This window comes from Primulina eburnea, chromosome 9, assembly GCF_022965805.1.
Source record: "Primulina eburnea isolate SZY01 chromosome 9, ASM2296580v1, whole genome shotgun sequence".
Classification (NCBI taxonomy): domain Eukaryota; kingdom Viridiplantae; phylum Streptophyta; class Magnoliopsida; order Lamiales; family Gesneriaceae; genus Primulina; species Primulina eburnea.
Window position 1 is genome coordinate 31,648,320 of NC_133109.1, and position 24,747 is coordinate 31,673,066.

At 36.1% G+C, this 24,747-nt stretch overlaps 3 protein-coding genes across 29 annotated transcripts; 2 read left to right on the top strand and 1 right to left on the bottom strand.

The window, feature by feature from the left end:
• Positions 1-302: 302 nt before the first annotated feature.
• On the top strand, positions 303-10,637 carry LOC140841688 (uncharacterized). Of its 27 annotated transcripts, XM_073209304.1 has the most exons (18): positions 303-794; positions 916-984; positions 1,121-1,228; positions 1,558-1,626; positions 1,710-1,868; positions 2,211-2,246; positions 3,162-3,268; positions 3,362-3,436; positions 4,107-4,158; positions 4,610-5,217; positions 5,747-5,956; positions 6,060-6,180; positions 6,754-6,883; positions 6,998-7,313; positions 9,548-9,615; positions 9,948-10,013; positions 10,108-10,190; positions 10,404-10,637. In XM_073209304.1, the coding sequence occupies exons 1-13, from the start codon at positions 393-395 to the stop codon at positions 6,826-6,828; spliced, it is 2,091 nt and encodes a 696-aa protein (XP_073065405.1). In that variant the 5' UTR covers positions 303-392; the 3' UTR covers positions 6,829-6,883; positions 6,998-7,313; positions 9,548-9,615; positions 9,948-10,013; positions 10,108-10,190; positions 10,404-10,637. The 27 variants fall into 27 exon arrangements, with proteins under 27 accessions (XP_073065405.1, XP_073065392.1, XP_073065406.1 ...); XM_073209291.1 differs by having other exon boundaries at positions 10,108-10,637; XM_073209305.1 differs by lacking the exon at positions 9,948-10,013.
• A 1,881-nt stretch (positions 10,638-12,518) lies between these two features.
• Positions 12,519-17,293, bottom strand: LOC140841691 (phragmoplastin interacting protein 1). The gene is made up of 5 exons (XM_073209312.1): positions 17,074-17,293; positions 15,843-16,395; positions 14,471-14,639; positions 13,519-13,565; positions 12,519-13,443 (listed from the first exon to the last, which is right to left on the bottom strand). The coding sequence occupies exons 2-5, from the start codon at positions 16,349-16,351 to the stop codon at positions 12,696-12,698; spliced, it is 1,473 nt and encodes a 490-aa protein (XP_073065413.1). The 5' UTR covers positions 16,352-16,395; positions 17,074-17,293; the 3' UTR covers positions 12,519-12,695.
• Positions 17,294-17,948: 655 nt separating this feature from the next.
• Positions 17,949-22,792, top strand: LOC140841692 (uncharacterized). The gene is made up of 9 exons (XM_073209313.1): positions 17,949-18,134; positions 18,774-18,822; positions 19,019-19,107; positions 19,203-19,259; positions 19,416-19,478; positions 19,671-19,736; positions 20,249-20,335; positions 20,709-20,802; positions 22,183-22,792. Exons 1-9 carry the CDS (start codon positions 18,030-18,032, stop codon positions 22,647-22,649), a joined length of 1,077 nt encoding a protein of 358 aa, XP_073065414.1. The 5' UTR covers positions 17,949-18,029; the 3' UTR covers positions 22,650-22,792.
• The last annotated feature ends 1,955 nt before the right edge of the window (positions 22,793-24,747 follow it).

Below are 24,747 nucleotides of genomic sequence, written 5' to 3' on the forward strand. Positions count from 1 at the left end.
AAAAAATATTTATTTAATAAAAAATAAAAATAAATATTTTAATATAAAATAAAAATAAATATAGATGAATGAATATATATATATATATATATATATATATATATATATTTAAAAGATGTACGAGTGTGACGAGGAATTAATTTATTTATTTTTTTAGGTTTTTATATGGATTGAACCTTTTGTGAGACGATGTCATTAATTTTTATTTGTGATACGAATGAATCCTATCGATATTTATAATAAAAATTATTAATTTTAATATAAAAAATAATAAGAGTCTCACAAAATATATAATGTCAATTTAAACATAGAATTCAGTTGTTTGAAACCCCAAACCCTGTTGTCTTCTTTGATATTCGATTTCACTTCAGAATCAGGGAAGGTGAGGATAGATGGCGGACCTTGATATGGACCTGGACGAGCTGTTGGGTGGCCCGGCGCAGGCCCCCGTTCGAGCCTCACGCTTCAATCCCAAGGGCTCCAAATTCAAGCCCAGGGCCAAAATCGAGCCATCTCAACAGCTGCCAGTACCGTCGTCTGACTCTGCTGAAATTATGCGAAAGGAAGCGGATTCCATTCCCTTACCCAAAAAAGAGGAACTTGGGATCAAACCCGAATTTACAAACGATGTTGTTGAGATGGACATTGAATTGAAGCGTGGGGGGATAGTTGAAAACGGAATGAAGAAAGAAGAGACTGAAGATTTAATGGAAACTGAAGATGGGGAAGCCGAAGACGAAGTTGTTCGAGAAATTGATGTGTATCTAACTTCTTCTCTGGATCCTAATACTCGGGTATTAGTGGGTTTTTATTTAAATCTTCTCTAGGAATTTTGCGAGGTGAATAATGTATGATCATGGAGCACGAGATAATGGAACATTTACTTTTTTTTTTCTTCCTCTTTTTGCTATTCAGTTGTATGTGTTGCAATATCCGCTCAGACCTTTGTGGCGGCCGTATGAAATGGAAGAAAGATGTGAAGAGGTATTCATAGTTTCCATTTGCTCATGAATATTTCGTTAGCAAGTTTGATCTGGCAACTGTTTTGTGCTAAAAGAAAATATGCCTTAGGCTAAGTGGAGAACTGTGCATATTGTGAGGTTTGGTGATGATTTTTCAGGTGAGGGTGAAACCTGGAAGCAACGAAGTAGAGGTTGATTTGGCTATTGATTTTGAATCCAAAAATTACGATAGAGATGCTGGTTCTAGAGTTTTGATGAAAAAACAGGTTTGTTTTTTAAGATTCTTTTATTTTTACATATGTATGTTTCATATAGTTAATCGATGGAGATAAGGTAAATGCACCATACTTGTTTCTATAAAAGTTCGGTGACATGAACTCTATTAACTATCAAATTTATGTTTAAATTATAGTAAGAAGGCATTTTGGCATCTGTTGTCAGTTAATAGAACTGATGACAGTCATAACCTAACACGAATCGTTCTTGTATCAATGAACATTGATACATACTTCGTTTACTTCAACTTTTTTATCAGCTCGTTTTTTTTAGGGTGTAAAAGTTTTGCATTATCTGCTTTTATTTGTTCCTTATGTAGACTCTTGCTTCATCATGGAAGCCACCTCACACAAGTGGTTATGCTGTCGGGGTTCTTACCGGAAACAAGGCATGCTTTTGTAGCTCATAGAATCTTTCTATCTCCCATTTTGAATGCGGATGGACAATCAGAATCTGTTGTTTATCTTGCAGTTACACTTGAATCCTATCCATGCAGTGGTACAACTTCGACCTTCTATGGAGCATCTTGATTCTAGGGAGTCCAAAAGGAGGGTTGATACCAGAGTGGAAGATACAGTGAAGGCAGAAGAGACCAAGGAGGGAAATATTTCGGGTGCATCAAAACAATTGGTTAGTTGTCTCTTTTACCATCTTCAACCAATATGATATTTCTTTATTACACCTCTTTTTTACTGGTTTATATGTCTTGGCATACTAAACAAGTGGTTGAGTTAGTTATGATACTGTCTTATATCTCGGCATACATCATCTCTTGATTGTCAACTAGGACTGGAATATAAAGCCATCTTAAACAGGTGGGTACATGGGCATAAGAAATATGTGTATAAAAAATGTCGTCCTCTTAGTTAAGTGGATGGCAAAGCAATTTCAGTTCTGATGTCTTGTAATATACAATTATGTATTTATCTATGGAAGATTCAATTTTTACATCAAGACCCTACTTCCTTGCAGATCAAACCTTCAGGGCAGGAAAAGGATAGCGGAGAAGTATGCATACCTTGGCTCTCCGGATTTTCTTAATGCCATCAATTAATTTCATCCCTAATAGTATAACATCTGAAATCTAATAAGTTTTTTAGACTATATCGTGCTTGATTATTGTTTGAAAATGAGGATTACGTGCTGTCAATACCAGTGTGTTACTACACAAAAACAAAGAAACTCACTATAACATTAACGACTAAATGGCTGCAAATCATCATCTCATCTATGAATCTACTAAAAGTCGGGCTCAAAATGTATTTGCAGTTTTCTTTTTGTGGAAGAAGGTTACTGGTGTTTTGTGGAGGGTTCTGTCAAGGAGTCATCCTTCTAATAAATACCAAAAAGCCCTTGGTTGTGGCAGTCGATCTACTTTCTTAAGGAGCATGTCTATATGTTTGATACTGTTTGACTGTTCACAATATTATTTGTGCGGTAGGCGGTAGGCTTTAAGTTGCTTGAGTAGCTGTAAAGAACTTTTTCCGATACTAATGTGTCAGGAAAATCAAATTCATAGAGCTTTTGCAACTTACCGCTGAAGCTATTGTATGTAAGATGAAAGAAAGACTGCACATGGGATTTTGCATGATGAACCAGCCATTTGACGAATGGGCTCTCAAGTCTACTTAGCGTGGGTTGTAGAGAGTCTTTTAACGTTTTAGGATCATACAGTCAATTTCTGCTTCAAAGTGAAGTGGATGAGGTCCAACGGTCTGCAGACATTGTATAACGTTTATTTTTTGTTGACCTGGAGATACCTATTTTTCAGTGCTATTTTTATCGCATTTATGTGGTTAAAAAACATCTCTTTTCCATTCCTCAAAAAAAAAATCTCTTTTCCAAGATTTAATCCAGTAGAGTTGATTACCATTTCTTTTAATTGGATTTCAAGTGTTTCTTACTCTTTTGCTACTTTTTCAGGATTGGATTCCTCTCACATACCATGGTGCAAGAAGTGACATGGCATCAAGATACTCGCACAAAATGGTGGCTCAGGAAGTTTCACCTATTCATTTTTCCGTGAGCTCGTATGTTATTGAATGCCGCCACTACTTATTTCCATATTGTTCATTGTATGTATATTTTCACATGTATCTCTTTTTATTTGTTTAAATTTGAAGGTATGATTATCTGAGTAGCTTGTATCCCAGCAGCACTTCTAATGACAATGGTCAGATCAGCGGTCCTTCAAGAAGGTATCCGATCATACCGCCTTGTTCTCTTTTGAATGAAAGATGAGCTTGTTTGATTGTCTTTGTTTATGCTGATGAGAGAATTCAAAATTTTGTTCTAATCTCTTTTTGTGCCCAAAGGGTAGTAAAAGCACCTCTTATATATCTGATTTTGACTTTCGCTATCGTAGATTTATTTTAGGAAATACAATATGTAATGTTAAATTGGTCGGACATTATTCTAATTGTCTTGGAAAGCTTTTCTAAGCTCGGTCGATTATCTTTATAAATGGAGGGACGAATCTTTAGTTTGTGATAATATTAATCATTAAGAATATTTTGTTCTCTCTAACTCGTAAGCTCCCTAGATGTGTTGCTTTGATTCTGCATGTTTTCATTTCATGTTTGCTGATATGGATACATATTATCTTATATCCCCTTATTGATTGAAGCACATCTTCAGATGTAATCCTAGCCCATTGGAGTCATTTCCTATTTTGCTCCGCTCCATTATTAACAGAATGCGAGCGTAGAAATGGTTGCATGTATAATTTTTTCCCAAGTTTTTAATTTTTTGCATTCCTGTGAGCACAAACTCTTTTTTCTTGTTTTTTGTTTCTAAATATGAATCGCTCTTATGTGATTCCTCGTGTTGGGATTTAGATAGTCAACTTATTTTTGGATGTTGTTTTAGGGTGTTGCTGACTCTACCGCTAAAAGAACGGTTTAAGACTTGGCTTCTTGAGGTCTGTTAATGCTTTTGTTGTTCCAAAGTTCTGTGTTCCCCAAATATTTCTGCGATTTATCATTTATTGTATTTGTCAAGAGTTTACATGTCCTTATCTTTTCACGCCCACTTTGCTTGGCTTTCTGTAAATTTGGTGGGCAATTTTTTATTTTACTTTTTGCAAGTGAAGCATTACGCGCTGACATGGCATAATCTTTTCTGAGAAGGGTTGATTTTAGACATTTTAGTGAATGGTGATGTCCTTTAACTTTTAGATTTATGTTCTCCCTCCCGACCTCTGGCGCTTGGTTTTTTATTGGGGCACTCTAGGTCTTGCTTGCCTTCACCATCGCCAACAATTTCCTTACATCTACCTACCCTTCATGTCTTCTTTTAGCTCTGGTATTTGTAGGAGGTCTGGCGACAGTTAAAATATTTCTTCCAATTAATTCGTGAAATTGCTGGAACAGGGGCCTCCAGTTCATCGATTTGATGCTCTGAAGTACCTGGCTTTGGATGAATCCATAGAAGAAATTTTGGTAGTCTTGCAGGAATATGCCCGATTAGTTCAGGGACTTTGGGTTCCGAAAAGTTCTTTGGTGTATGGAACCGATCAAGGCATAGAAGTTTTAGCCAGGGATTATGTTCTTCTTTTATTTACCAAGAATCCTCTCATTAACAGCTCCCAATTACCTCGACGACCTCAACTTGCTAAAGCAATGAAAGATGTCCTGAATGTGTTGGCTGTTGAGAGACCTGCCTTTAGTGATTGGAAACTGAAAGAGCTCCCAGATGTTAGTTTCATGAAACTCAATTCCTCTGTTGTAAAAAAACAACAAGAAGAATGGGATTGCTTAGAAAATAAAATCAATGGTCTTCTTTTTGGAGGAAAAAGTGGACCTGCAATTATGGCTTCTTCAAAATCTAACACCACAAACAATTCGATCACAAAAGGTTCCGATAAAGTAGGTACAAGGACCCCAATTGGAGCGAACTCAAGGATCCAAATGTCCGAAGAAGCTCGAGAGGCTATTGCAAAAGCACTTCAAAAACTGTTTAAAAATGTCAAAGTTTGCAGGTGAGTAGCTCTATTATACAAATTATTTCTCCCAAGCTGTTAATTATACTTGTGATTGTGAATGCCATCTTCCAGGTAGTAACTTCTTGCTACCTGTGTGATGCAGATGCTAATTTTTCTGTAAGTGCGTGGATTATTGTGATTGAAGCGACAATATATGCTTTGAATCAATATTTCTTTTTTTCTCTGCCTTCTACCTTCTAAAATGTACACACAAATGGAAATGATGTCAACTGTAGATTTGGTGGAGCAAATTGAATGGAAGTTCGAGACACTATTTTGTTTGTTCTCAGACTGAGGACTTGTATGTAGTCTTTTCCTTCATTAATGGCTTGACTGAGCACTGGGGGAAATGTTGGTGGACTAGAAGTCTCAAATCAAGTCTATTTGGCTCTTGCTTACTTTTCAGTTAACCTGACTCTTTTTGAGCTTCTATGCTTTACATCGATCTAGGATGAGAGTTTTCTTGAGGAATTTCATTTTGATTTTGTTAGGTAAATTACTTGTAATTTATCCTCTTTCATGACAGTTTTCAACAAATTAGCCAACGGTTACGGGACATGGCAGTGTCCGAGTCTGCGCGCTCAACGGGATTTGCTAAAGAGGCTGTAGCTGCAGCGAATAGCATCGATTCTTTTCCTACCGAGCTTCAGGAAATAATTAATCAAGTAGCCGTTAATATTCATGGCGTTTGCGTTCCAAAATCATCACCAGATCATCCACAGTATGACCCATTCAGGTTCCATTTGGATTTGACCTTTTTCTATCAAGGAACATTCAACTTGTTTTTATTGAAAAATGTCCTTGCATGTGTTCAAATAACGTGATTCTCGCCTTTGTAGGAAAGTTGTCATTAATCTTTTTGTTGCGGAAGGGCCAAATGCTAAGATTAAAAAGGCTTCTATACTTGAGGCTGCCAAGATTGAACTTAAGAGGGATATAACGCTAACCGAGTATCAAAAGGTCGGTATAGAAGGTGTAATATAATTGATGACCTTGAGATAATGGCAATGATGATTGTATATCCAGGTTTAAGATTATACTCCCTCTCCCCTGGCCTTATGTCTAACTTTTTCCCTGGAAATGGGAATTGGTTTTATTTCATGTTTGAGTTACAGGAGTTTATTCCTACGTAGAGAGAGCTTCATTTAATCATTTTGTTCATTTGTCTCTCTTTTTTTTTGGTTTTTTATGCTGACCTGAGATAGCTCATATGTCAAGGAAAGAGATAAAAATGGCACGACTCCTTATATTTCATGCCAACTTTTGAACTCTTGTCTCTGGGTTTCTTTATTTGTGAAGTTGCCTTTATTGTAATCCTTTACAACTTTTTCACTGCTGAAAAGGAAATACCTTGTATCTTGCTGATGACAATATGCTGAAGCCTTTGTAGCTAACTAAACTTTCTAAGCATGTTTTCTACCTGTCAACTGTTGAGATTTCAGAGTGATCAATGCTTCTGTATTTTCTTAATTCCTCCAAGTGTCACTGTTTGATTTAATCTCTCTGTCATTTGTTTTTGGATTTGATTTACAGGTCTTGCCGGAATTGTGTATAACTCAAGGTTCTGCTTGGGTACTGAGGAGCGGTGACAGAAACCCGATACATTAAAGTTTTTGTTGAAAATTCATACTCCAGTATTTGCGGAAAAATGTAGCTATAGCATGTATGCTTTCTGAGATCCTCATTAAAGGGATCACTGTTTAATTTCTATAAAATAGGAAGATTTAGACTATTTGATTATGTTTAGTTTTAAGTAGTCAAATTTTCACGTGAACAGGGATGGATGCAAATTGTTGTCATAAATCATTTGTCATTGATATCACTACAGACGCTTGATTGAAAAAACTGGAAATGGAAATTGATGTTGATAACTTTCATCATGGATCCATGTGATAAAACTTCTCTTGATTTTTAGTAGATACTCAACGGATAGTGAAGTCTTGGTTCTATTGTTGGAGGTTACACTTGATTGCTTGAACATGTTGGTCGTTAGTTTCTAGGCTTTTTTATCGAGGTTGATTCTCACCCTTTGTTTCTTCCTGACGATCATCATTGTGCTAGCATCATTTATGCATCCCCTTAGGGTGTGTTTGGTTGAGTGGATTAAATAAGGATAGATTAATAGTCCAATATTTATCGTTAAAATTTTAAGTTGTTTTAATAATCATTTTGACCCGGTTTAAGATCCAATTTTATTAATCAAATAATTATCCATAAAATTGGATCTTAAACCGGGTCAAAATGATTATTAAAACAACTTAAAATTTTAACGATAAATATTGGACTATTAATCTATCCTTAGTTAATCCACTCAACCAAACACACCCTTAGTAGATGGAGATCATGGATGAGAGGATGCGTATCAAATGTATCATTTTCTGTTTTAATTAATGGGAGGCCGAGAGGTAAAATTAAAGCTTTCAAAGGACTTCGGCAAGGAGATCCATTGTCTCCTTTCCTATTCAATGTGGTGGTGGACGTGTTGGCAAGATTAATTGACAAAGCTAAGGAATTGAATTTCATAAGGGGAATAGAGGTCGGTAGAGACAAGATTGAGATATCTCATATTCAATTCGCGGACGACATACTCTTCTTCGGGAAGACCGATGCTCACATCAGATTTATGGTTCAAGTGGTGAGTTCTTTTTGTGCTATGTCCGGACTAAAAATCAATTGGGAAAAGAGTGCTTTGTTGGGAATTAACCGTGAACAAGGAGAGGTTGAAAGGTTGGCACTAGAGTTGGGTTGTGGTATGGAGAATTGGCCTATCGTATACTTGGGAGTTCCGTTGGGAGGCAATCCATTAAAAAATTCTTTTTGGCAGCCCGTTGTGGATAGAATGTCGAAGAGATTGGCCACATGGAAGAAATCATTCTTGTCCAAAGGGGGAAGATTGACATTGATACTATCTGTTTTGAATTCCATACCGATTTATTACATGTCTTTATTCAGGGTACCGAAGAATATAGCGGATTCAATGGACAAGATCTCAAGGAACTTCTTTTGGGATGGTGCGGAGGGAGACAGACACATCCATCTGGTATCTTGGGCTACTGTATGTAAGCCGAAGGATAAAGGGGGGTTGGGAGTTGGGAGAATCATCTTAAGAAATAAGGCCTTGCTTGGAAAGTGGTGGTGGAGATTCTTCAACGAAGAAGGAACATTATGGAAGCAGATAATTGTTAGTAAGTATGGGTTCCAAGAGAATGGATGGGATGCGGGGTTGGCACTAAACACCACGTTCAGATGCTCGTGGAAGTATATTTCCAGTATATACTCAACTTTTAAATTGAGAGTTTCTACTGTTGTGAGAGGTGGGAATAAGATTAGGTTTTGGGAGGATAGATGGTGCGGGGACTCTTCGTTCAAAGATTCTTTTCCGGCTTTGTTTCATTTATTTCTGTTCATAACTTGCCTATTTCTTACTTTGTCCTTTTTGATAGTGTCACCTCCAATCTTTCATGGGACTTTCATTTCAGAAGGGCGGTTAGGGATATCGAGTTTGGTCAGTTGTCAGAGTTTTTAGTTGCTTTAGACTCGGTCAGATTAGTTGAAGGGGTAGACGATTTCATTAAGTGGAGTGGGGATTCTTCAGATTGTTTTTCAGTCAGTTTTTTCTATGCATCTTTCTTTCCAGATGATCTCTTTCCGACTTTCCATCTATTCCATCCGATCTGGAAAAATCCGGTCCCTAGCAAAATCAAAATCTTCTCTTGGACAGCCGTTCTTGGTAAGCTACCGACCTCGGAGAAGATTCAAAAAAGATGTCCTCATATCACTCTGAATCCTAGCTGGTGTGTTCTATGCAGAAATGAATCAGAGACTCAAGATCACCTGCTCATTCACTGTCCATTTTCAGCAATTATGTGGGCTAGAGCATTGCAAGAGCTGCGATTGGTTTGGGTCACTCCGAAGTCAACACAAGAGCTATTCAATATGGATTTGGGACAACCAAAAGGGAATAGGGGAAGAATTTTTTGGCAAACAGTGGTTCAGTGCATTTGTTGGACGGTATGGTTAGAAAGAAACCGAAGAAGCTTTGAAGAGATTGACGAAAATCCAGACAAATGTTGGGAAAAAATAAAGAGCAACATGGCATTGTGGATTGGAAATCACAAAGACTTCACAAATGTCTCCTCCTTTGATTTGTTGAGACATTGGGAACTTGTGTATTGTTAGATTATTTACTACTGTGATGTTAATGGGTTGTGACACATTATGACAGTGGACTACTAGTCCACTGATGTACTCTTTCAACTTTAATATTATTAATAAATAATCGTTTCCTATCAAAAAAAAATTTATGCATCCCCTTATTTTCTTGTAGTATCTTCGAGGACTGACTAATATATTGGTTTCCTGTGTAGGATGTCCCACCTGATGCTGGCAAGAATAGTACGTTCTGGCTTGGTGATTGATGGTTCAGTTAATCCAAAATAATGCCTTTTTGATATAGATGGATGAGAGAAAATTTGAAGGTAATTGAGACCATTGTGAAGTTACCTTGTACCTGAGGCAAGCTAGCAGTATTTACACTAGGACTAGAATATGAACCGTCGGTCCCAGATTTTCATCCATCATGACCAGAAAAGCCTGTAACTGATGGTTTTTTTGGTTGTCTCCATTGACATGGTGTATTTAGTTTCAACATCACCCTAAAACCTAGCTACTATAACGTGGGGAACTAAATGACACGACCTAAATATACTCTCCCCATTCTGTTTCAGGGATTGAATTTCAGTAATAATTGAAAATCAAGACTTGGGCATACGCTGCACCCGATGATGTTTCTCGTACAGTCTTACTTGATATACCTTGTAGACTCCACCAGCCGATTGTTCTTCACAACTTGCTTTTCTAAACCATGATAACGAAATTGTTTTGCAGGTGCCGCCTGTTCTAACGCTTCCATGCCAACTGTTTCACAGCCTGGTAATATCGTTCAAAGTTAAAATGTTCGGAGTACAAAGGTCTGTATGATAAATTATCTCGCACCAATTAAATATTTTAGTTTGATATGTCATTTGGAAATTTAGATGCAGACATGAGGTGATCAGCATTAAGTTGAAATGGACTTGGGTATGAATCAATTGGTCGTCTAATATAATCTGGCTATTTCAAACAATTTACGTACTCCCTGATGCTGCTTCAATATGAATCCTGATGTCCACCGTGCAATGCAGATTCTCTTAGGTTGTCTGATGATATATCTTGCCATCCAGATGTACTTTTGCATGACTTGGAATGTGGAGATATTGCAAGTTTGTAGTGGAGAATCGTTCCATCATTTTTGGATAGGAAAAATGTAAATTGATACGCGTTCTTCGACATATTACCTTGTTAAAGTTCACGTACTCTCGTGTGAACAATTCTTGAAAATCTGCTTAAAGATAAATATCAAATATTTGAGAAATATTGTGGAAAGATGAGATATTTTTACCTTTTATACTGTCATAGACTCGTAATCTTGCTTGCCCATTTGTAGACCGAGTTTCATAGGAAGTTTACCCGTTAGGGCGTGATTTGTATTTGTTGTTTGAGCTCTATGTTTATCAACTAGCTGCTGAAGTCTAGGCTAGTTTCTATATTTTGTAGCAAATTAACCATATATTTCAAGACAGAAGTTATTGAAATCCATTTAATTGTATTTGGTATTATTTCAAATCTAAAATTTGTTGGATTAGATGATTTATAAGTCTTTATGAATTTTAATGTATTTATTAATATTTTAAGAAATATTTGAGAAAGTGAAGGGTAATGCATCAATTTCGACCTTGTAAATCCAATAGTTACCCCCAAATTTGAATTGATCACTAACTAAATGGTTTAGTTTGAACTCAAAGACCCAATATGAATTCTATGCTCTTGTACTCATCGGCAATATCTTGGTTTCCAATGGTTTTATGCCTGAAGTTTGATTCCGACTGTCCTAAACTTGGTTTCTTCGTGCGCGATTTGTGAAGGCGTAAGGACTCGGCATACACTTGTTTATTCATTTTATCATTTACCTACTCAGATCTTGGTGAATAACTATTTGCAACAATTTACTTACTAATAATCAGATTTTGGTAAATAACTATTAACAACTTGATAATTTAAAACATATTTTTCAAGTTATTAAATATTATATTTAATAGATGAAAACGATAAAATTGATATCTTTGATCCATGTAGTAACATTATTTTAACTTTGAGTTGATATTTTCTCCATTTCAATTTAACAAATTCTGACGAGTCGGTATCGATTTATGTCGAAGGCGTAAGGTGGGATGAAATTTGATCTGATAACATTACTAGAATAGTAAATCTGTTCTTGAGATAATGAATAATAATTGATCAACCACTTTAAGATTATGAGACATAGTAATTGGTAAATAATTAGGGATGTAAACAAACCAAACCGTTTGCGAGCTATTCGAAGCTCGGTTCGATAAAAAGCTTGTTTGAGTTCGTTTGTTAATAATATCAAACCAAGCTCAAGTTCGATTTTGAGCTCGACAACTTAATTAAACCAAGCTCAAGCCTAAGCGTATTCGGCTCGTGAGCTCGCAAACATGTTCGTTAATAGGCTCGCGAGCTCGAACTCGGCTCGTTTAGGTGGCTCGTAAGCTCGAGCTTGACTCATTTGTTGAGTTAACAAATAAAAATATTAGTACTAATAAAAGTTAAACTTTTATGTCTAATATAAAATTAGTTCATAGATATATTTAATTGTAACAAGCTCGAATCAAGCTCAAATTCGAGCTCAATTGTATGTGTTACGAGCTCGAAAATGAGCCGAACTCAAGTCAGGCTTGTTAAATATTATAAACGAGCTATTAATAAATCAAGCTCGAGCTCGGCTTGATTAAGATGATAAACGAGTTTTTAACGAGTCGAACTCGAGCTTTTTACAAACTTAGTAATTTCAAGACAAGTAGAATTCTAGCATGATGATAAAAGCTCGAATAAAGCTCGAGCTCGAGCTCTATCAATCTTAAACGAGCCAAACTCAAGCCAGATGATAAAAGCTCGAATCAAGCTCGAGCTCGAATTAATCTTAAACGAGCCAAGCTCAAACCTGATACTGTTCGACTTGGTTTGGATCATTTACATCCCTATAAATAATATCATATTCAGTACAGTTTTTTTAACACATATTTAGTACAATTCATTTGCCTTGAAATGAATAAATTATCGTTACACGATTGGTTGGCATATTTGAATCGATTGATACACAAGTATCCAATATTGTACCTTACCGTCAATCGCCTCCATCCGTCGGAGCGCCGCTACATCTACCCAGCTACGAAACAAACAATTTTAATTTCATCACCTCCAGTAATTAAAGAAGGATACCAAAAGGAAACAAGAAAAAATTTGAAAACAGTAAATTTCCAACTCAAGTGGGGAGATATAAGCTGGCGTGCAAAAAATACAAAACAAGGTGTAATTCAAACGACAAAGAAATCTAATAATTCTCGACCGTCCTACATTCATACTCCATCAGGATTCGTCGACTCAGTTGCTGCCTTCTTCGGGCAAGAAGATGAGAGGTGGCCGCGTTCTCCACACTCGTAACATGTCCGTCTCCTAATCTTTGAACTCACTGCACTTACTTCAATATCATCTGTTTTACTTTCCCTGATATTATTACCTTCAGTAATGAGACTGACTTCATGACCATCGGTTTCACTTTCTTTTGCCATGGCTTGCTTCTTCGGGCAAGCAGATGAGAGGTGGCCGCGTTCTCCACACTCATAACAAGTCCGCCTCCTAATCTTTGAACTGACTGGACTCACTTCAATGCTATCAGTTTTACTTTCGCTGATATCATTGTTACCTTCAATGGCTATATTGACTACACCATCGTCAGTTTTACTATCTTTTGCCATGGACGTTGAGTTTTTCGCAGTTCCATTTCTCCGTACAGCACAGCTTATTCTAACAGGTCTTCCGCAGACAAATTCTTGATCTAATTTCAGAGCAATGTGCAGGGAAAAACTATCGGCAAAATCCACATGGGCATAACCCTTGAACTCCTTTGTATTCTTGTCTTCACCAAATCGTATAGAGGTGACCGAACAATCAGAGAAAAGTTCCCTCAAATCATTCTCAGTTATATCCCAGGACAAATTACCAATATAGATCCTGTTGTATCCCTCCAAAACTGAAGGGGAAAAGTTTGACGATTTGCTGGGTTTAGATGATTTGAATGGCTGGACTGTCAAAAATAGTCCTCCCCTGGAATATGGTAAAAGTTGAGTATGAAAATTCATGAAAGTCAAGCATTAGATTTAGAATTAAAGAGCGACTTACATATCAGAACCATGAAGAGCTAATGCTCTTTTAACAGCTGCTTCAGTCTGCAATAGGAACAAAAGATAAAACTCTGGTAAATTTTCATGTCAAATTTGATGCAGAAATAACAATAAGAAACTTGCTCATTTCTTTTAGACGTCAGTTCTTGTGAAAAATATTTATGTGATATCCTTATACGAAAGATTGAAGGACAAATTTATAGAATGAACATCCAAAGTAATTTAAATTCTACTGGAAGTTCAATTGAGCTCTATCCCACATTGATTTGTCAATGAAATTCAAAATGGATAGCATAACTATGCAATGGATTTCACCATACCTAGGTGCAAAACCCTCCCTCACATTGGTCTCCCTGCAACCCACACAAGGTTGAAAACTACCATCATGATATTTAAGAATTTACCATAGTAGTTCAAAGCTCTACTCTACCCTCCACCTCTTACCATGGTTTGTATGAGTTTGAAGAGAGAGAATTATTTTCTTCTTTGGCCAGCTTATTATTGTGCATTTTCAGAAGCGAACATTCTCAACTGTATATGAGTCAGTTACATTTTTTTGTCCGACATAAAAGCATCTCAAACAACATGAGACTTTCCGCTTATTTGAAAATCATTTCTGAAGAATGAATTTTCAAAGTTTTTTACAACCAAATCACTTAATGGACGAACAAAACAATAATAAGAATGTAAACGTAATCATCTGCAAATTAACTTTACATTGAGGTTGAGAATGGGCAGGGATATTAAAATATTTCAAATCAAAAGTTAATGAGATGATCGTTATTCAAATTCTTTTCTAAGTTGCTTTTTAATAAGAATATTGCAATTCATTAGCTTGATATTAATTTCATAGGGACAACGTCCACGTTCCATGGAAGGACAAGAAGTCGCGAACCATATATACTTGAGAATAGGTGAAAAATGATAGTCCAGCCAGTCAAACAACAAACCTTGAAAGTGATTATGGCAATTCCTCTGAACTTCCCAGTGTCCGGAAATAACATACAATCAACATTAATAATTGTACCACAACCTTCAAAGTAACTCCGAATATCATCTTCAGTAGAGTAGTATGGAATGCCCCCAACATATACTTTTGCAGCTACCTCCACATCTTGTCTGCGGTAGGAATACAAGTTAAACAGAGAAAATGGAAGAAAATGCAACTCTTAGAAGTATTTAGAGCCACTCAAAATCATCAAACACGCATCTCAAGTGTCTGTAACATAGTTATCAAAGCCACAATAATGCGCAAAGTTATCTGCCGCATGAAGGTGAGGTGCACGGATTATCGAAACAAGATGTGCTAAGGTCTTATTCTAAATTATGGCAACCATAACATCACATAGAGACCATGACTTGTAAGACTCATGCTTGAACCTTTGAGGCACATCAAGATGTGCACTTCACACAAAGCTTGTGTAAGTTAAAGGGTTGTGTCTTGTCTCGAACCTAAACACAAGAGCTTTGCCACACCACGCTTTGAACCAAGGTGCACAACTCATGCACTTTTAAAGCATATACAAATACATCAATAAGATTCCCAAGAAATCGTCAAATATGCACACAAATGGGTCTTAAAAATAATAGTTGCATTTAATAAGTAAACTTCCCTGGCAAATAGCCATCTGAGCTCAACTTGCACACACTGTAATTTCCTTTTAACATATTCTCACGTTCATGTAATTCCAAAGGGTATGAGCAATATTAAAGGTGGCACCAATCCCCACCAGATAAAACTACCTTCCACTGTTCCATAAAATTTAACTGCAGCAGGACCACATAAAGCTCTATCACTCTAGCACTCAGCCACCAAGGGTAGACATATTTAGCATTTAATCCTTCCAGTTTCCCCAACAATAAGTCAAATGCCATTCCATAGAATTCAATTCTCGATTAATAGGAAATCAATTGTGTTACTAGATACACCAACTTATGGAAAGAAAGCATGTTTTATTCATCACTAAAGTTCCTTTAGTTAAAGTCTTTATACAAACAAAATGGCACACCTAAAAAAGTTATATAGGTATACTCACCAAACACATGAACATAAATTTCAGGAAAGAATTATACAGGTAATATTCAGCCTAGCCTGCATAGATACTATCCGACTGGTCAAGTTGTTATACCAAAAAGTATACATTTAAAACAATGCACAATCAAAATTCAGTCAAGCCTAAAAAGATAATGTCCTGCCAGTTAAAAATTTACAGCAAACAATAATAACTGGAAAAATCCCAAGAATGTCTACACTGACACTAATTTGGACAAGTTATTTACTCTTGAATAGGATAGAAGTTTCCATTCAGAGAAACCACATACCTCTTATTGCACTCATCGACCTCTGCCTTGAGTTGCACTTTGCTTACTTCATTCCTACTCTTCTCAAATCCATCCTCTTTGACTGGATTGTTTCCCGATTTCGTAGGTTTCTTCTTATTCTTAGATTTCTTCTTTTTCTTCAACTTTTCTGCCTTATTGTTCTCAACATCCCTCTTCACCTTATCTTCATCTCTCTTCCTCTTCTTCTTCATCTTCACCTCCATGTTGTCTGACTTCAGCTCAACGTCTTTCTCTCTATCTGTGCCATCAACGACTTCTATATGCTTTAGAACATCAGAGTTTTCATGTACCTTTTGCCTTCTCTTTTCTCGTTTTGACAATGTTGGCTTGTGGGATTCTGTATTAAAGATCATCTTTGTAGAATCAGGGAGTTCGGAATTCAAAGCTCTGAATTTTTCAGCATCTTTGTTCCGAGCCTCTGACTCCACAACAAGTTCCACTTTAGCAGCTCGCAGCTTTTGCTTCAACTTCTTGTTTGACAGCACCATCTTTCTTCTGTTCCGCCTTCTCCTAATTTCAAGTCACCAGAAGTCTGCATCAAATTTAAAAACGGACAAAATTTAGTATTCCGTGCTTTTAGCCAAAAGCCATCTAGAATGGTACTAAGTGAGTAGTGTGTATGATAACTTTCTTAATCCAAATCCTAGATGGAAAAGAAGTATTTATAAATGAAATAAAACAATGGCAATTAAAATGAACTATTTTGACAGCTATTCAAGGAACTTCATCAAATTTGAAAAGAAGTTGTACAGTTTCCATTCAGCCGTGAAGAAACATTGAAAGTTTCATCGACCAAACATTACATGGTGGGACTCCACCATCCTTCAACCTAGTAGCAGACCATATTTAGTAAAACATGGTCATTATAAATTTATGGGAAACCAAATACAAAATAAAAGAAATTAGACATAGCGAAAGTTCCACAAGTACAAAAACTGCAACGGCGTGAATCATAAGTCACTCAGTACACGAGCCCCGAAATAACCAGAAGCACTATTCGACACAATATAAACTAAATGATGTTGAGAACATGGCGAGATATTCCAAATTACAGATAGACTGATAAACATATAAAAAAACTCGAATCAAGGTGAAATCTTTGGCCCAATAATTCCAATATAATGCTTTAAAGTTTAAGCCACGGAATACAAAAAAGCATTCAAGTGTGTTTCCAGTAAGGCCGTTCCGCCGTTGAACTGCCGCCCCTCACCACTAATCATACACAGAATATTGTAAACATGCCAAGCTCCAAATCCCTGTGCATCCCTCGCCCTGAATGTATAGCGGAGACCGAAACAAGTGCGGCGGCGCAGCAGCTGTGGAGGCTGGCCGCAGGTGCTCAAAAGAGTTGCTCTGTAGTCTATGGAGGAGGGGATGGGACTTTTTCTTTGGTCGGCGGTGTGATGTGGGTGCTGGGGCTGTGGCCTAAGGTTTAGTGAAGTGAGGACGAATATGTAATTTCATGTCGGTTTAACAAAAACATCCGATTAATTTGTAAACTGTGAAATTACATTTTCCACTCTCCAATTTTATGTACCTAAATATTAATATAATAGTTAACACAAAAACTCTTATAAAATTATCTCATGACAAATCATTAAAAAATATTATTTTTCATAATAAATATGAGTCGAATTTGATCGAATCGATCAATCTCATAAATATAGGAACATGAGATTATCTATTCAAATTTTAAATTAAGATTTGTATATGTAATTTTTAAATGTGTATATGATAAAATAATCTATCAATTTGAATATATTTATCTTGCCTTCAAACTTTAATAAAAATTTCATGAGTAAAACTGAATGGTCTCACATATCTATGTATGTGAGTCTGATTAACACGATATATGTTTACAATTAAAAGTAATATTTTTAAATAAACATAATATTTTTTTATGGATGAAGTCGAATTTGAGATCTGTTTCATAAAATTTAATACGTGAAGCTAATTCATACCCTTTTTTTAATTTTTTTTAATTTTCATATTTTGTGCTAAAAAATTTTATATGGTTAAAAATTTAAAAAGAATAGTCTGAGTTTTTTTTTTTTAATGTTTTCTCAAATAGTGAGTGTTATCTAACTTTTCACAGAGGGTCTGGTCAAATTCCTAAACCCTTGGGCATTCCAGCTTGCTTTGTGTTTGGGATTTCAGGCGAGGATCATGACCACGCGAATTGCGCCGGGAGTGGGTGCTAACCTTTTGGGCCAACACGCCGCCGAGCGCAACCAAGACGCCACCGTCTATGTTGGCAATTTAGAAACCAAAGTACTTTGTTTTCCTTCCTTGTGTTACTTCTGGGTCAGGGTTTGGATTTTGTTTGTCGAAATCGAAATGCATTGGGTTTTCGATCTATTTTGTTTAAGTTGCTTGAATGCATGTGTTAACTAATTATGTCTTGTGTGTTCGGTGGTTAATGGGGAAGAAGAAGAGATTTTTTTAGCCTCCTTTTTCTGTTTGAATTGTTCTTAAATGACTGGACAATTGATATACATGATTTAGTTATCAAATGCTGAAATCTAGTTTTAGGATTCTGAGTAAACCTCTTGAGTAAAATAGAACAATTAATGGTTGGCACTTGATGTCGTTTTTTTGGCAATTTAGAGCAGCAAACTTACTTTGTTTTTGTGTGGCTTAATCTTGAAATACCCGGCAACTTATTCATGGTGAGGAATAACGGATATGGTTCATTTTGATGGATTCACCTAACTTGTTCGGCCAGTCGAAGGCCTTTAGTGTATCTTGTCCTAGTGTTAATATTGTTAGCTTTTAGTTTTGTAGTTCCTGCTCTTCTCTCCTGAAGTTGTGCTGGTTTCGCCATTCGTGTTAATGTCTTGCTGGGGTTTCTTCTTTTTGTCATTAATGTCATGTCGAATCTCAAGTGCTCCCTATCTGTGTGACTGACAGGCAAGCGAGGAGCTATTGTGGGAGTTATTTGTGCAAGCCGGTCCTGTAGGTATGTTTGTGGCTTTTACCATGGGAGTTGGCACTTCATTTTTCTCCTAATTAAGTGATAGTTGGGAACCTGAATGATTTGAATGCTTTACAGACTCACTTGGCGCTTACAGAATTTAGTTCCCTCTACTATATTTTTTTGATATATTTTATGATCTAGTCAATGGTGTTGTCTTACACTTTCTTTTATGATCTAGTCAATGTATATGTTCCCAAGGACAGAGTTACAAATGCTCATCAAGGCTATGGCTTTGTTGAGTTCAGAAGTGAAGAAGATGCTGACTATGTAAGTGTAATTTTACTGTTACAATTGTGAAACATACCTTTTTTCAAGTCACTCCTTGTAAAGTTCAGTGATTTCAATTTTTGATCCTTTTCCAGGCCATCAAGGTATTGAATATGATAAAGTTGTATGGGAAGGCCATTCGAGTAAATAAGGTATATGCTGTGTTTTGTTTGGATGAAAGTTTGCCATTATTTCAATGTTTTTACTTCTGTTTACTTATGAGATCCCTTATGGTTTTTATAAGGATCTGCTCTACACACCATGTACTCATTGATTATCTTGTTTACTCTGCTTTTTTTTGTCTCCAGGCATCACAAGATAAGAAAAGTGTGGATGTTGGAGCTAACCTTTTTATAGGGAACCTCGATCCTGTAAGAGCTATGGTCCTTTTATTTCTATTGATTACTCTCTCTCAGTTCTACTTTTCACTCCTTATCATATGTTGCCATTCTACATGGTATCTTACATGACACAGTCACAGTTTGATGCTCAAGTTATTCTACTTCTGAGCAACCTTTTTATTGCAGAAAAGTCGCAAACATAACTCTTTGTATTGTTTCCAGGATGTTGATGAGAAGCTTCTGTATGATACTTTCAGTGCTTTTGGTGTCATCGTTTCGAATCCGAAGGTCAAGTTTTGTCTTGCACTTTACTCATTTCTATTTCTCCTGTGTTCGATTCTTGACAAAAGAAGACTGGCTGAGAGGGCTCAAATTCTTATGCTATTTCTGTTGTTTATGATGTTGCATCTCCCACTTTTGGTGCTTGCAACTGAAATGTTCATTTTCTGCAGAAATCTGCCATTTGCTTCTATTTATCAATTACCATACCATCGATTTTTTTTATTGCCCCACCCCCTTCTGTCTGTCATTTTCTCATTTTCCTTTACTCATTGTCCTTTTCTCCCTTTTTTGGCGAGAACGGGGAATCTTAATTAGGAAAAATTTTGGTGCTGCAATATTTTTTTAAAATTTTGTGATTATCATTATGTTGTCAATTACTGGTTACCTGAATTTCTGTTCTATATCTGCTACTCCTAAACTCTTAGCTGCACCTTGTGAATTTGATGAATTAGACATTTTATTGCGTTTTCATTTTTGAATTACTGGTTTTTTATCATTATTTTTGGTGCCTTCTACAGATAATGAGAGATCCAGAGACTGGAAATTCTCGTGGGTTTGGCTTTATTAGTTACGACTCTTTTGAGGCTTCTGATGCTGCTATTGAGGTAACCTTTTCGATCTGTTGTCCTCAATCCTCATCTTGGCTGGCTATGTCGTCTTGAAATGGCACAGTGCCTTGTTTAAACTATGTAACATCTATCATGCATGTAGATAATATCTTGTAATGTAACTCACAAATCATTCTACATTTTGATGTATTTTGCACTTGAATCTTTGGTACGGAGGTCAGGTACAACCTACTACTTGTACTTCTGCTGCTAAGTTTAAATAGGTTGTGCATGTTACACACACAAAAAAAAAACCGATAATGTTGCTTTGAAAGATTGTGCCTTGTGAATTATAAAGGACACACTGCTTGCATGCTATTGTTACACGGTTCCATTGTTCAAGAGGCTAACAGCCTTTTGTTTTTTGTAGACAATGAATGGCCAGTATCTCTGCAATCGTCAGATAACTGTGTCTTACGCATACAAGAAAGACACAAAGGGGGAGCGTCATGGTACCCCTGCTGGTATGATTATCTTATTGCCCTCCTTCCCTTCCTCCCTCTGATCAAGCGCTAAAGTTTGTGCCGCTACACTATATCTAGATGGGATAGAGCCTATTGATGTTGCGGCTTCCAAATATTTCTCATAGTAATGCTCATGCAAGATAGTGAAACCAAATATGCCTAACCTTTGCCACTTTGTCATTTACCCAACTTTCCTCACCATAAGCATGAGACAGTAAAGACCATTTCATCTTGTGTTAAAAAAGAAGTAATTATGGCGCATCGAACACGAACAATTCACATCGTATGTCCATTATAGAAGTCTATTCTTTTAGTAGAGGATATATAAGGGGACCTCCTATTATTATTATGGGAATATACATATATAAAGTAATTGATTGATGATAATATTTATACTGTATATAAGGGTTGTTTTGAAACCATATTTAACAATAATTTTTTTAACATGATATTATTTATATTGTATATTTTGTATGGATCCAATTCGGTTGATTCAGAAATTATATAAATTTATTTATCTATAAGGTTGGACGATATTATGGGTGTATTTTCCATGATAGGTATAATACATATATGTGTATATGTGTATTATTGGCCGTTAAGCTGCCATAACCATAGGTAGGCAGTGCCAAATGATAACTTTGCGAAACAAAAAAAGAGAGCTGTCAGATATGAGTACCTGCATATGTGGTTTAATCAATTAGTTTAATTCAGTTGCAGCATTTGATTTCCTAGAACTTTGGTTTCTTGAATTGAACTTAAGTTTTTAAAATCAATTGTTGAAGGCGCGCTTTTGTCGAAAACAATAAGACAACAATTCATGAGAGAATGACTAGACCAACACCACCCGAAGACATCAATTTCACCTTAGAGCCTATTGTGAAATCTAGAGCAAGTACATTGATCTGTAAAACCAGTCTGAATCGTCCACGATCGTGTACATTAAGAATATCCTCAGTAGCAATTGGTTCCATCTCGATGAAAGATGCATTTGCTAAAACATCTGTAACAGCATTCCCTTCTCGGAAAGTACGAGTATAGCTTCTAGCCTTTGTAATTATGAATACTTTTTGCATTATTGCAATAACTTAGGTTAGGCTTATAGTTACATCGAGTGTGTGTGTGTGGGTTTTTTTCGCGAGAATAAGTTAAGGGCACGCACAAGAAACTACTCACAGGGCATATCTTTAGCTGTTGTTTGTCAGCAATGATTCAACATGCAAAACACCTTTAAAATAAAGTGACCGATGTTGATTCAAAGAGACAGGACTTCATGCTTTGAGAAGTTGATTAGATATGCTTGTATATACAGTGTTTATACTTGTCTGATGTGTTTGTTCTTGAGTTTAAAATGTTTATAACCAATCGATGTATCCACAGAGCGAGTGTTGGCTGCGAGTAATCCAACTACACAGAAAAATCGACCTCATACCATGTTTGCTAGTGGACCTCCAACACTCCCTCAGACGAACAATACTGCTGCTGTTCCTGTGCCACCACGACCTTTTGCAAATGGAACTATTCCTCCACCTCCAGTCCAGCAATTCCGCCCACCACCTCCACAAACCGCCGTCTATCAAACTATACCGATGCCTCCACCACAATCTTGGCAGGGTCAGCCACCAAATGCTGGTCCAATTGGCATTCCTCCACATATGCAGCACTTTGCCAACGTGCCACCACCACCTCCCCCACAAGTCAATCAAGTTTTTGTTAGGCCACCTCCACCTCCTGCAGGAATGGTTGCTCCGCCCCTTTGGCGGCCACCACCACCACCCCAGCAGCTTGGTGTTGGGCTACATTCTATGCACCAGATGCCGATGCCCCCGCCCCAACATCCGCAGTGATATATGTATTAATTTCTGGATTGTAAATTTTTTTTTTATTTTTTTTACTGTATTGTAGCATGTATGACGTGGAGGAACATTAAAAAAGGAAATTGTTTATTGTTAGAACCATATTCCGTGTCTGAATGAAATTTGATGGCTGATATTACATTTTCATAACAAAAAAATTATTTGCGTTCTGATTAAATATTCTGTCACAAAAATATACTTAGTTTTCTTACTCACTCAATAAAAGGTTTTTACCATGAGTAAATTTATCTTGTTGTTTATCTTGAAAAAGGATAAATTTACTAAGTAATGTTTTGCAAAAAGGATTTTCTAATTTTTTTTATTTTTTTTGTAAACATTGGGATGCCATTGGTTTGTTTATTTTTAAAAAAAAACAAAAATCTAGTTAAATAGAACCGGATGGATTTTATTAATTAGTAACTTAATATTTTTAAGGTTGTCTTTTATGTCCATTTATTTAGACCTCAACTCATTTGGATTATTTTAAATATCTTTATTTTTTTATCTATCAATTCATAACAAATTCGTCCTAATTAAATCAATTTTCAAGAACAGATCAGATCGATTCGGTCTCACAAAACACACGATTCGATTCCATCGAAAACCGAGTCGACCTATTTACCATTCTCAAATACATGGTATGTATACAAAATAGTAAAGAAAAAAAAAATGCACTTTCCTGCTAACATTTAGATGTATAGTGTATTTGACTCAGTACACTTTTGTCATTAAATCCCAGAAATCTCCATAAATCTATGCTGCTGCATGCGACACATAATACGTATTAAATGTATGTCTCAACTTAAATTGGTGAGGCACTGAGGCGTGCTGCTTAAAAACGATCAATTCTTTTTGTTGTCTCCTCTGCCCCAATTCATGTATTATCTATTACCATCTGATTCCAAAGCTCCAACCTGCCACATATTTATTGCATTGATCCATCGATCCGATTCATGCATATAGAACACTGCGTGTACCTACGAGCTCGGTTCGAATTATAATCATGTACAAATTTCATAGTATGATCTGAACTTTTACCCCTCAAATGGATTCCTAGTAATTTTTAGTATTCCAATCTTAAAAATTTGTGGGCATTTCTTGTTTTGTTTATGATGGTGCTCAAAAGTCGATGAGAATTAAGGTTTAGTCAATAGAGGGGGGGGGGGGGGGGGGGGGGGGGGGTGGTTTGGGTGCAGAGCCCAGATGCTACAAGTTAAATGCGACTGATGGTAAATGCGATTAATAAAAGTGGAATTCAGCTGTTCCTTTTTTATGTTAAAAGTCGTGCTACGCTTTTAACTATAGCTGGGAGCTAGCCCTTGAATCATGGTGAGGTAAATAGGTAAAGAATCTCTGATACCGTGAAATTGGATGCTGCTTGAATTTTTTTCCATTTTGGGTCTCTCTCGGCAGTGTCCGATAATCAATCCTAAAATAATAAATATTAATGCATCAGTGATTATATAATTTTTGGTGTGATTAATTTGATTTATGTTCAAATTAGATTGATATCATAATTGCTAAAGTCATTAGAGATAAGAAAGAATAGGAAAAACAAAAGTTTAAAAAAAATCAAATTTGTCTTTATTGTCCAGACTTTTAATAATATTGATAGATTTTAAAATTTAATAAATAATAATAATAATAATAATAATTTATACTTTTCATTTTAAATTAAAATGAAATATAAAGTTGAAAGAATGAAATCTACACAATGATATATGGCCTTATTTCTTTGAGTCAATCTTTATCATATAATATTAAATAAAGTGAGCGAAATTTTTAAAATAAATATAAATATATTTAACTTTGAATATAAAATTCTATAGGCAAATTAAAATGGTGAGAATTAATAATAATAATAATAATAATAATAATAATAATGTCGTTTTATCAAAAACTATAGCTGGTGGTAATAATGCAACTCAAATATTTTCAACCGCGCAACATCTCAAGTATCACGGTTCGATCACTCTACCAAGCAAGGACAATTATTGCACCAACAATCTCCCTCCCGATAATTGCACTCTTTGCAATAAATGAGAATCGAACTCATGACTTTGGTTCTGATACCAATTGTAGGATTGAG

Bases quoted from the DNA above. Each gene is read 5' to 3' on its own strand.
- LOC140841692 (XM_073209313.1), top strand. From the start codon at position 18,030: ATGACCACGCGAATTGCGCCGGGAGTGGGTGCTAACCTTTTGGGCCAA. The intron at 20,336-20,708 runs GTAACCTTTTCG...TGTTTTTTGTAG, and splicing joins CTTCTGATGCTGCTATTGAG to ACAATGAATGGCCAGTATCT. The intron at 20,803-22,182 runs GTATGATTATCT...ATGTATCCACAG, and splicing joins GCGTCATGGTACCCCTGCTG to AGCGAGTGTTGGCTGCGAGT.
- LOC140841688 (XM_073209285.1), top strand. From the start codon at position 393: ATGGCGGACCTTGATATGGACCTGGACGAGCTGTTGGGTGGCCCGGCG. The intron at 3,437-4,106 runs GTATCCGATCAT...ATGTTGTTTTAG, and splicing joins ATCAGCGGTCCTTCAAGAAG to GGTGTTGCTGACTCTACCGC. The intron at 5,957-6,059 runs GTTCCATTTGGA...TCGCCTTTGTAG, and splicing joins CCACAGTATGACCCATTCAG to GAAAGTTGTCATTAATCTTT.
- LOC140841691 (XM_073209312.1), bottom strand. From the start codon at position 16,351: ATGGTGCTGTCAAACAAGAAGTTGAAGCAAAAGCTGCGAGCTGCTAAA. The intron at 14,640-15,842 runs GTATGTGGTTTC...TTCCTACCGCAG, and splicing joins GTCGATGAGTGCAATAAGAG to ACAAGATGTGGAGGTAGCTG. The intron at 13,566-14,470 runs GTTTGTTGTTTG...TTCCTATTGCAG, and splicing joins TTGCCATAATCACTTTCAAG to ACTGAAGCAGCTGTTAAAAG.